The sequence below is a fragment of the Chelonoidis abingdonii genome, chromosome 4 (assembly GCF_003597395.2).
Source record: "Chelonoidis abingdonii isolate Lonesome George chromosome 4, CheloAbing_2.0, whole genome shotgun sequence".
Lineage (NCBI taxonomy): Eukaryota > Metazoa > Chordata > Testudines > Testudinidae > Chelonoidis > Chelonoidis abingdonii.
In genome coordinates, this window is record NC_133772.1 from 21,607,783 (window position 1) to 21,620,158 (window position 12,376).

Here is a 12,376-nt window from a genome sequence, read left to right on the forward strand (position 1 = left end):
TCAATTTTAACCTTCCCTAATTTGGGCCTGTTAAAAAAGGGTTAACCGAAGCAATTGAATGCTGCAAGCCTTGTCAGGGTTGTACTATTTCCTCTAGTGCACAAGGAGAAGGGTGAGGAGATTTCAAAGGAAACTGGGAGATTTCAAACAAAAGGGGGATCTGGAGCAAAGCCTCCAAGGGTGACAATGAAGAGGCAGTGCCAGAGGCATAATTGCCCAAGGAGAGGCAGAAATCTCTGCCTAGGAGAATGAGAGCTAAGGGTCCTATTCCACTTGACCCCCCTCACCTAGTTCTGTAATCCTGGCTCAGAATAGGCAAGCCAGGCTGCTGTCTGCAGCTGAAGAAAGAATGCTAGAGATTCTCTCTTTAGGAGGAAAAATGGTTGGTTGGACTTCTCTGCACTAAGAAACGCCATCCTCCAAAGAAATGTTCCAGCTGCCTGAGACTGTCTGGTTTTGACCAAGTTCAATGTAGGGAAGCTGATGACACCATGTTGTGCCGGGGACTCGGGCGCGAAAGTCTCAGGGAAAATTTCTGGCCACAAAAGTTGAGCTCACCTGGGGCTTTTTGTGGGCCGTTTGGAGAACCAGGCTCAAGAGCCGACGCTGAGCATCCTACCCAGCTGTCAATGAAAGCCTCTGCAAAACCGCTAGTGCATGGGAGTCAAGTAGCAGGCTTCATCCCAAGGCAACTCGGATGTGCGGCATGACTGTGAACCTGGCGCAGTGGCACAGGAGCTGAGCATGGCAGGGGGCATGGTCTGCTGTTTGCCTTGGTGAGGAGAAAGAAGATCAAGATCACATTGCGCAGTGCTGGAGCTACGACCCCCAGCGCCAATTCCCACGTGCAGGGTGGCTTTCGCCCTGTGCTAGGGGCCGTCCCACGTGCGGCAGACAGAGATGCAGCTCTGTTTTTTTGGGTGGCCACTGGGGCTCTCTGCCCCTCTCCCTTGTTGCAGTATGGGGCAGTAAGGAATTACAAAATAGCATGCAGGAGGAAGAGGGCTGTCTCTAGGAACTGGGTCTTTTGCAGATGCCTCTTTAAAGCACCTACCAGCTTTTCACCGTGCTGCTGTTTTTTCCAGGCAACACCACACCTCCTGAGGACACTGGGGACATCAGGTTTTTTGCTGAGCTTAGCATCTTCCCACCATCATAGAGAAAGCTTCAGACAGACACTCATCTGCCCTGAAGTAAAGAGCTGCAGCGGCCATCAAGAAGCTTTTCCTCCTTTGCCTGTCCAATCCCACCCCATTACCAGACCTAACCTGCACAATCTGGAGAGCTAACCCTCCCCCCCGCGCCTCCTACGATGACTCACCATTATTTTGAACTTTGAAGAGAGGAACTTATGGGGATCTTGGAAGCCTGTATTTCTCTCTAGGATTTCCCCAGAGTCAATTAATCTGTGTCACTAAGAGACACTGAGATTTGCTTCTCCAGGTAATGCGATTTGTTTTCTGTATGCAGCGGTCATTTGCAAAGAAGGAGGGTTGAGCAGCCACAGAAAAAAATCTCAAGGATGGGAAATGCAGTAGTCAAACTGTCAGCTAGCACAGGTGTTTGCAAATTAACTAGCCGCAAAAAAATAAACCAAACCATGTGGCTGTAAAGCCTAAAGAGAGAGAAAAAAATTATCATAAGGAAGCATGTTGGCTTGCAATTTTATTTCCAGTGCAAAAGAACTGTGAATGTGTTTAACTTTAAGTTGGAGACATTAATGGGCTCCTTTAGGTTAACACTGAATTGCCTGCTATTGCATGGTTCATTTCTAACCTTTAAGTGCATGAGCAGAATCTATTGATATCATATTCATTTTCACTGGCATCCAGAGTTTAGTCCCTTGAATAGAAAATAATTCAGTGGTTTTTTCTTGCATTTTTTAAAAAAAGTTTGGTTTTGCCAATGCAAATGTTTCCCTTGTTTTCATTAGAAAGGTTTCCTCAAGTGTTTTTTCATGAGCACCAGATATTGGGACTAGAGTTTTCAAACTCTGCACCAAGAAGGCAAATTAAAATCAGCTGAGGAATATGCTATATATTCTGCCAGGCGCAGGTTCCTAATACACACAACTTTATTTCGTCTCTCTCTTTCTCAGCAGGCTAAAATATTACTCCCCCTCCCCCCGATCATTCCTCTGCCTTTTCATGAGCCACTTCCAAACCTACGAACTTGTCCTTTCCCAGGAGAGTAGCCTTCCCCTGAACCTGATCCCAGCACTGGGCAGCCAGAAGAGTTTAGATTAAGGATTTCTTTTAAACCTAAATATGACAGTTGCTACTGGAGACCCCACAGATGAAGCTGCAGCTTTGGCAGGTCATCCTCAGGACACCTATAACCCTGAAACTGATCATGAATGCTGTGAGAGGGTGGTCATTAACATCTCGGGGCTGCGGTTTGAAACACAACTCAAGACTCTAGCTCAGTTTCCAGAGACCTTGCTAGGGGACCCTAAAAAGAGAATGAGATATTTTGATCCTCTCCGGAATGAATATTTCTTTGACCGAAACAGACCTAGCTTCGATGCTATTTTATACTACTACCAATCGGGTGGCAGGTTAAGGAGGCCTGTCAATGTGCCCTTAGATATCTTCTCGGAGGAGATCAGGTTTTATGAACTTGGGGAAGAAGCCATGGAGATGTTCCGAGAGGATGAAGGATACATAAAGGAAGAAGAAAGGCCTTTACCGGAGAACGAGTTTCAGAGACAAGTGTGGCTGCTTTTTGAGTATCCAGAAAGCTCAGGGCCTGCCAGGATTATAGCTATTGTCTCTGTCATGGTGATTCTAATCTCCATTGTGAGCTTTTGCCTGGAAACGCTGCCCGTTTTTCGGGATGAGAACGAAGACCTGCATGGCGGCGGGATGAGCCATGACTCCAATCACAACAGGACCATGAGCAATCAGCAGTCGACCTCTTTCACAGACCCTTTCTTTATAGTAGAGACACTTTGCATCATTTGGTTCTCCTTTGAGTTCTTGGTAAGGTTTTTCGCCTGCCCCAGCAAGGCTGGGTTTTTTACCAACATCATGAACATTATTGACATTGTAGCTATCATCCCATACTTCATCACTCTAGGGACTGAACTGGCTGAGAAACCAGAGGATGGCCAGCAAGGCCAACAGGCCATGTCTCTGGCCATCCTTCGAGTCATCCGCTTGGTGAGGGTTTTTAGGATCTTCAAACTGTCCAGGCACTCCAAAGGGCTGCAGATCCTGGGGCAGACACTCAAGGCCAGCATGAGGGAACTAGGCCTCTTGATATTTTTCCTCTTCATTGGTGTCATCCTCTTCTCCAGCGCCGTCTACTTCGCAGAGGCTGATGAGAGCGAGTCTCAGTTTCCCAGCATCCCAGATGCGTTCTGGTGGGCCGTGGTTTCCATGACCACAGTTGGCTATGGAGACATGGTCCCCACGACCATCGGTGGGAAAATAGTGGGCTCCTTATGCGCCATTGCAGGTGTATTAACGATTGCCTTACCAGTGCCAGTCATAGTGTCCAACTTCAACTACTTCTATCACCGCGAGACGGAAGGAGAAGAGCAGGCCCAATATTTGCAAGTGACCAGCTGCCCAAAGATCCCCTCTTCCCCTGACTTAAAGAAAAGCAGAAGTGCCTCCACTATTAGTAAGTCTGATTATATGGAGATACAGGAAGGTGTAAATAATAGTAATGAGGACTTTAGAGAGGAGAACTTGAAGACAGCCAATTGCACCCTGGCTAACACAAATTACGTTAATATCACCAAAATGCTAACGGATGTGTAGTCCTGAAAACCTGTTAACATATTTAAAGCTGAAGTGGAACAATTGCAGATATTGCATAATACCCTGCATTGTAGTTAAAACAGTATGTTCTGCAGTGTGCATTTGGTTCTGCATGGGAGGCAATAGTTGTGTAAGTGACTTTCTAAACTTCTTATTTAGACACCGAATAAGCTTTCATGCAAAAATTGTTTTTTTACATCACAGGTTTATGAGTTTCCAAAGACATTGAGCATGTAGGCATTCAAAACAAAATTATATCACTTGCAATCCCAGGGATATTGAACAAAAAAGTCATTTGAGAAACCTCATGTAAACAACAGTACCCACAAATGTCAAGCAGAAAAAGTGTTTCACTGCACTCGACACATACAAAAATATATCCCAAGGAAATAGCACACATCTAGCTTCCAAGCATATGGATTCATAATGAAAAGGTCATGCATAATTTAATTAAAGGAACATACATCCCGGCATCCAAATTACTTTAAGGCTCAGATTTCTGCCTTGGAAATGCCAACCAAGAATACATCATGCAGGCTTGTGTTTCATAACTGAAAATGCTGCATGCTGCAATGGATTCATCCACTGCAATATGTCAGTGTGAGAGCTAGGGGAGAGAGAATTAGCGTGACAGAACACTATTTATTAAGTCTTAAATTTTCTATGCTGGCGATAGGAAGGGACACATAAAAATGAAGAGCCTGCTTTTTATTTGGTGGGGTTTTTTAGGTGACACTTCCATCTTCGCTATCTCCAGGGTCACCAAAGAGACATCCACTGACATATTCAAAATGAGTTGAAAAAGCATCTTTTTTTAGAATACTGGAGTAAACTGTGCTGTGGTCTATAATATATTTATACCACAGTGAAATGTAATCAGTAATACAGTACTGCTGCATGGATATTTGTTGCATGACTCTTAATATTGAATACACATACAAATATATTTTTCCTTAGTAGACTATACAGTATTCATGTTTATAGTGTTTATAGATTCTCCGATGACTTGAAGGAGATTCATGGAAGTAAAAAGAAAACCAAGGCTGGATTAGGGCAAGGCATGGGCTGACAACATTTGAGAAGTAAGGCAAAGCTCTCTGGGTGCTTCCTGGTAGTCACTGAAACGGAGCAAAGAATTGTACAAGTGAAGGAAGGTGAGCTGAAAGTTAAGCACCTGTGCTCATCATGGGGGGAGGAACTAGTACTTAATCTTAGTGTCACAAGCAGAATTCCTTGGCTGACCAGAGATGGTACAAAGGACAGGTGGCATTGTATGTTAAAGAACTCCTGACTCTATTGTTCTGCAACCATCAGCCTCATTATATATATCATGTTGTATATAGAAAGACAGGGACAGATCCTCAGCTGCTGTGAATTAGCTTTATCAGAACCACAGCAATTGACACCGGCAGAGGACTGGGCTTGTAATATATGTATATGTAATATATATGTGATATACATTCAAATGTTCTATGAGCTTATGCAGTATAACACTGGCACAAGGCAATTTATGGGCCAGATCCTCCACTGGTGTAAACTGGCTTCAATAGAGCTACAGTACTGCGCAACACCAGTGGAGGAGCTGGCTTGGGTATGACTAGTTGTAATACGGGATATAGGAGTTCAAGTTTGTAGTGGAAAACTATTGCCCTGCGGTTGACCTCTGCTCTGAAACAATATACCAACAGCCTGCAGCTCCTTGGGCAGAATGGCCCAAGCTCTGCCCTCGCTGGCACACACTGAAGTCAATGAGATTACACGGGTGTCAGTGAAGGTGGGATCCAGTCTGCTTCCCAGATGGCCCCTTGCTTTCAATCAGTGGGGCAAGAGTTTCCCATTATTTTCAAGCTCCACCTTCTAGCACACCTTTTAAAAATGCACCTGGGCCCTAACTGTGCTGCAGCCTTTCGCTCACAGAGGGCATGTGATCCTCTCAACCTAAAGCAGAACTCCTTCGCTTTGGGCCACACCTTGTAATCCCCACCCAGAACAGAGCTTCCTTTGAAATCAATGGGACTTTCACCAGAGCGTGGGAAATTCTCCTCTGTGCAGAGAGTCTGCAAAAGGATTGCTCAACAATTCAGACCCACAGGCCAAATGTGGTGCACTGGCTTTGCACGGGGTGAAGGCGGGGCTGGGTCTAAAGACTGGTCCAGTGATTCCTCAGATCCTGGAGCACTTATTCGGTATTGACTCAGTCTTCAAGCCCGTAACCTCTCCTGCTCCATTGATTGCAATGGAAGTTCTGCCTGAGTGAAGAACTCAGGGCTTGCCCCTTTCCCTTTACAATGCCAGTTTTATTCCAAAATAGCTGGGAGCCCCCTTTGCTCCCACAAATGTTTCAAGTGGATTAGAGTGATCTGTCCCTTGCCCATGCACGCGCTTATTTACTTCCCGTTTTCCCATAGTTTCCATGTCCAGAAGCGTAGCTGACAATCTGAACAGCGGCAGGAGAGAAAGGAATTTCCCCATTGTTTGATAAACCAGCCAACAGAGGCAATCTTTTTTTCGTACACGTGCTGCAGCATCAGAGAGTGCCTGGCCACAAGATCTGTAGCATAGATCTCAGCCACTAGCTAACTGGTCAGTAGAACACTGAAATCAGTGATTATTTACCTTGTTTAGGCCTCAGGCTAGGGGAGCATTTAAGGACGTGCTTAAACTTAAGCACACGCTAAGTGATATGCTGAATTGGGGCCTTAGACTCCCATTGCACTTTGGATGAGGCAAATAGATTTCTGCCTATCGTCATTTTCATAGGTTGCCATAAGAGAAGGGATTATTTCTAATATCCCTGATAAAATCCAGGTACTACCCGAGTCTTCAGCAATGGTTCCAGACATTGCTGTGGTCTCGATTCTCCTCTCACTTACAGCAGCTTCACGCCACTGGTCCAAATGACGTTACTTGTGATTTACACCTGTGCAAGGGAGAGGTGATTGACTCAAGCCCAATAGGACTGGTACCACAGAACTTTCTCCAGTGAGGGGAAAAGGGCCTGACTCCTGCAAGGTGCAAAGCACTTTCAGCTCCAGTGCCCTTCAGTGGCAGTGACTGGCACTCAGCACCACGCTGCACTACTGCATCGGATGTATTTTTTTAAATGAGGGATCTTAATTCTCTTGCTTCACTGGTGCCAGCAATGAACAACAAAAGTGCATTTTTTACCTCATTCATTTAAACCCAATCATTTTTACCTCTACAAATGTAATATAAAAAATAAAATTCAGAAGCAATAAACCTTATTAAAAGAATAATTCCATCATATTCTATAGCAATGATCCTAAACCAGTGCCACTTGCAGCTCAGTCCAAATTCCCAGTGAGGCCAGCCAGCCTAAATCGATCAGTTGGTCCCCACCATTGCAGCATCTGAGCACCTCATAGTCTTTAATGTATTTACCCTTACAGAACCCCTGTGAGGTGGGGCAGTGTATTATCCCCATTGTACAGATGGGAAACTAAGGCAGAGTGAGACTAAGGGCCAGATTTTAAAGGTATTTAGGCACCTAGAGATCTTGCCATCTGGTGGAATTTTCAAAAGTGTCTAGGCACCGAACTCCCATTGACGTCTGTATCTTTGGGTACGTCTACACTCCATTGTAAACCAGGTCTATGGGATGCAGGCTTGTGGACTTGGTGTTTCCAAGCCTGTGCTTCAGTGTCCCCACTTTATTGTAAGCCTGGGTTTCTAATTGCTGAACCTGGGTCTCACAGGCATGCTGATTCATCTATACTGCACTACACAGGCTTTGTGACCCAAGTCTGGGGCTTGTGCTGCATCCACACTGCAAAATGACAGCGCTTGGATCTGAGGCACAGCAAGACTCAAGCTCTGACCCCTCTAGGGTCCTAGGACCTGGGTTCTGAGTGCTTGGTGATCTGAGTCAGACTGATTTGCATGTAGACGGAAGGGGGGTTTGAGCTCAGACCTGTGTCAGAACCTGGGTTTGCCGTGCAGTGTAGACATACCTTTTAGGAGCCTAAATACCTTTATGGATCTGAGCCTAAGTGACTTGCCCAAAGTCACACAGGACATCTGTGGTAGAGGAACTGACACACAGAGAGTCTGTGGGTAAAACAAAAGTGCCCAAGTCTCTAATTTTCAATAAAATGTTGGGTAACATTTTCAGAAGTGCCTCAATCCCATTGGCTTTCAATAGGGTGAAGGTTCCTGAATCACTGAAGTGCTTTTGAAAATTTTACCCTAAATGACTCACCCAGACTATCCATGGCAAAGCATTAACATGTGGGGAGGGATAGCTCAGTGGTTTGAGCGTTGGCCTGCTAAATTCAGGGTTGTGAGCTCAATCCTTGAAGGGACCATTTGGGGATTTAGTTGGGGATTGGTCCTGCTTTGCACAGGGGGTTGAACTAGATAACTTCCTAAGGTCCCTTCCAACCCTAATATTCTATGAACCTAGATCTCTTGAATACCAGCAAGTGGCCAAGCCACCAGACTACCCTGTCTCTTTCCAGACTGCTATTTTGGTCCTTAATGATTTTTATAGGCACACTGGGTGACCTTCACCCCTCATGTAGAAGACTAGTACAAGGCCTGTATATCACCTTATTTTAAGGGCTTAGGTAGGTTAGAGGTCTCATGCTGATCCTTTGCCCAGGGGTAAATATCATCCTAGGTGAGTAGGGAACACCAGGAACTGGTCCAGTGGTTGATTTGCCCCCAATGTTTCAGGCATAAGGAATATCACAACAGAGAGTACAGTGCTGTTCTTACACTTAGCCACGGCTATCGTTGTCTGTCTTTCTCTCTGGACAGATGAACCAATTGAGATAAAATACAGATCTGCCCAAACCTTATTTAACAAACTCTAATCAATGCCCTTCCCCCAAATATTCTGAGTTTCCCAGGAGTTTGGTGATCTTTAAAATAATGCTTACTGAAGCCAGGAGCAATGGCTTAATCCCTTCCATTGCCTTGAGCCAGGCGAAAATTACCACGACCTGGCTCCACGCACCTGAAAGCAGGAAGGAATATATGTGGCTAATGATCTGCTCTTGATAGACTGCCTTGGCAATGGTGCAGCATTTGAAAACAGGCCCGATGTCAAACTTTACGAGCTTTAAGAGTCTGCAGTGGGCTCCCTGGAAACAGTGTCCTCATGACCAGGGGGCTATGGCAAACAGAAGGGGCCAAATGTAGCCCTGGCATAAAGAGATTACACTCCTATTGACTTCAGTGGGGCTTGAGCCTAGAGCTCAGGGATCTAGATACTGTTCCTAGCGTTGTTTCTGACTCACCTGTGTGACCTGGAAGAAATGTTCAAAAGTGGTATCTGTTTTAATCTGAGGGACTTCAGGCCTGATTTTCAGAGCTACCAAGCATCGAGAACTCTCTTTGACACACGCAGGAAATGGAAATCAGGCCTACAGCATCTCACATCAGGCACCCCTAACTGTGGCACTTAGGACCCTCCTGATTTGTCCGAGGCCACAGAGAGAGGCAGCGTCAGAGCTAAGATTAGCACACAGGTCACTTTCTAACACCTAACCCTGATGGGCAGATTGCTAGGCAATGCATAAAATCTCTCTCTCTTTAATGCCTTAAAAAAAATAGCATTTGCTCAAAGGGCAATCACATTAGACTGAGGAACTGGTGAATTTCCACCAAATTGTAGCTGATAGGAAAAAACATCTATGTAGATAGTACTGTGGGTACAGGCCTTATCATAAATACTTATCTCTGCAGCTAGTTTTATGTCCTTTTCCAAGGCCTACTCAAACACTATGCTATATCGAGAAAGAGATCCTAAGAATGGTGTTATGAGACTGTAGCACGTGGGTGTAGAAATATGAGCATATTTGTGCATAAACACACAGAAGGAGAGAAGAAGACAGAGGAGGAAGTATTTCCGGAAGGGTCTTGCTTTGTGACCAGGTGGTTCCTAGGTCAGTCACTGAAATTACTGCCAAAATCTCCTAGAGTTTCTGGAGTTCGCAATATAGTTAGAGGTGGGCCCAAGCTGAGAAACAAATCCAGATCTGAATTTGAAATGGGTTGAATCAAACACCTTTCCCTCTTGACTCATGAGGACATTTGGAGTCCAGCTTTACAGCTGTTCCTTCTCTCTCTAGTGAAGGGAACACATCCCCCAATACTCCTGAAACTTTGTGAGATCACCAGTCCATGGCTTGGATCCATCACTACAATCTACGTTACTATGCAGGTAAAGCCAAAGCAATGATCTAAGGGATTTGTTTGTGATGCAAAATGCAACAGTTGTATCAAATTATTATAGCTGTTAGGGAAAAGTATCCATAGGTAGATATTACTGTGGGTTACAGGATTTATCAGATTCAGGGCATTTCCTACAATTGTGAATTTTAACCCCGTAAGGTTTGAATGTCTTATAGGTCCCACAGCCCCATAAAGAAGGACCCCATGCTTCCTTCTCCCAGCCCCTCACATCAAGGAGAGATGGAGCGGAACTCAGGGGTGGATGCACGTACCTAAGAATGTGGACTACAGCATGGGCACCACATATTTGGAGTTGGGGAGCAGTAACTCTATGGAGTGCATTCTCCTCGGGATCCTGTGAATTTCCCACTGACCATCACTCCAGTTCCTAATGCTGTTCAGAGCAGAGTTACCTCCCCTTGTCCTCCATCTCCTCAAGGGGGTGTGGTCAGTGTATGTGCTCAGTAGAGGACCAATTGGCCATGCTGCCAGTGGGGAAAGAGGCCAGGGAGCAAAGAAGAGTGGCTGGCACAGATTCATAAGTTTAGCCTAGTACTCACCATGGATCTTAAGGCACTGCATGAGCGAGAGATGGCTCCTTTCTCACACACCTTGTGCATGCTAATCTCTTTCCCCAGAGCCAAGAGGTCTTCCTGTTGTCAGAGCTCCTCTCCTCCCTTTTGCAAGTAGTTATTGTTGCTGCTATTAATTTCTACTGTGATAGTGTCTAGGGACACCAAGCAGGGATCAGGGCCCATTCCACAAGGCACTGTCTAAGCAAATACCACAGAGACAGTTCCTGCCCCAGACAGCTGACAATCCCCTAATGGGAACACCTAGCTCTCAGTTCTTTTTCATACCAATCCTTGGGAGCAAACCTTACACTCCTTTTGGTCTTAAACTGAAATGCTGCTCCCCCCACCCTGCTCAGGGTCCTTTGTGAAGTTCAGCACAATGGCCACATTCTACCAATATTATTGCCTGCCAGCTCTCTCTGCATCAGACCATTTCTAAAATCTTCCAGCTGCAGTCACGATCTTGGCATTCAGCCCTGAATGATGCTTGCGGGACACCCTCAATTCCTATTGCTAGAAAGGGGAAGCTGCAGGTGCTTAGATCTTGGCAGAATCACATCGTAGGACTTTGGGCCAGAACCTGAGCTGGTGCAAATTGGTGCCATTGGAGCTGCACCAATTTACATCAGTTGAGCATCTGGCCCAGAGCTCACGTGAAGGTGGCAACAGATAAATTCCTTAGTTCATGTTTCTCTTTCTGGGCATGTTTTGGCTTCTACAGGATGTTGAATGTTGCAGTGTGACAACGGTTTCATTCCAGGATCTGTGTGTGTGTATAAATATATATGGGAACTGTGCATAATTTCAAGATTTGTACGGCTTTATTTTTTAACCAAATGTAAGAACTGCAATTAGTAGTTTGCACCTGCTTTCCCATTGCCTGAGACTTTGCAAATGTCTTACAGTGTCATATTACTAATCATTGCTAGAAGCTAAAAAAAAAAAAAAAAGTTAGATATTGGCTCAAATAAGCCTGTGTTGCCTAATTTGAGAGAATCAATACGAAGAGGAAATCCAAGAAAGATATAATAATGATGCTGGAACTGAACCTTTCGTCTCCATGGTTACTGGAGAAATGGGACCAATAATGGAGAGAGGCCTATAAACTGTGGAAAGAGGGCTCATGGGAATTCCAACTCATTTAACCATGTGTTTGCTAGACAACATTTTAGACACCAGCTGTATCTGAATTGCACAGTGTGTATAGGTATTATCATTCTTATTGACAACTGGCCAGCGTTCTCGGCGTTGACTGGACACTGTTAGCTGAGAGATCCGAAGTCAATAAGGTGGGACGTTTGTATATAGATATACATATCTGTGTAAATACCTATTCTGAATGAACATTTGCTGTCTGGTTGATCATGGATGTACATAATTTATTCTTCACAGAGTATCATAAATTTTGTAAATATCAGCACCAATTAAGAAAAAAATATGTATATTATTGAGGATTTATTTTGGCATTGGTTCTGTGTGGAAAAAAAATTAAAGCAAATAAATTTTGAACAGACTTGTCATTTTCTATGCATTTGAATGGTAAAAGACAAAAATCTCAACCCACTAAAAATAGGATTCTCTCCTGTCAGAAACTTTCCTGCAGTGGTCAGCTGCATACTCCTGAAAATGATGGAGGTGACTTATATCAATTAAATATTCAGACTATGCATAAGAAGGATATATTGTATGATCTGGACATTTTGCTGATTCCCTCCAAAGGGTTATAATCATGTAAATCTAAGGAACGAGGCAACTGCATCTTTGAAAATTTCAACTAAGGTGGCTGCATTGTATTGTCATCATACACCATAAGTATCTTAGTACAAACGCTGAGTT

General features: G+C 44.6%; 1 protein-coding gene across 1 annotated transcript; it reads left to right on the plus strand.

The window, feature by feature from the left end:
- Window positions 1-350: 350 nt before the first annotated feature.
- Window positions 351-12,053, plus strand: KCNA2 (potassium voltage-gated channel subfamily A member 2). The gene has a single exon (XM_075064949.1). It carries the CDS (start codon window positions 2,268-2,270, stop codon window positions 3,765-3,767), a length of 1,500 nt encoding a protein of 499 aa, XP_074921050.1. The 5' UTR covers window positions 351-2,267; the 3' UTR covers window positions 3,768-12,053.
- Window positions 12,054-12,376: the final 323 nt, after the last annotated feature.

What these genes read in the sequence shown, in the direction of transcription:
- KCNA2 (XM_075064949.1), top strand. Translation starts at nt 2,268, where the DNA reads ATGACAGTTGCTACTGGAGACCCCACAGATGAAGCTGCAGCTTTGGCA.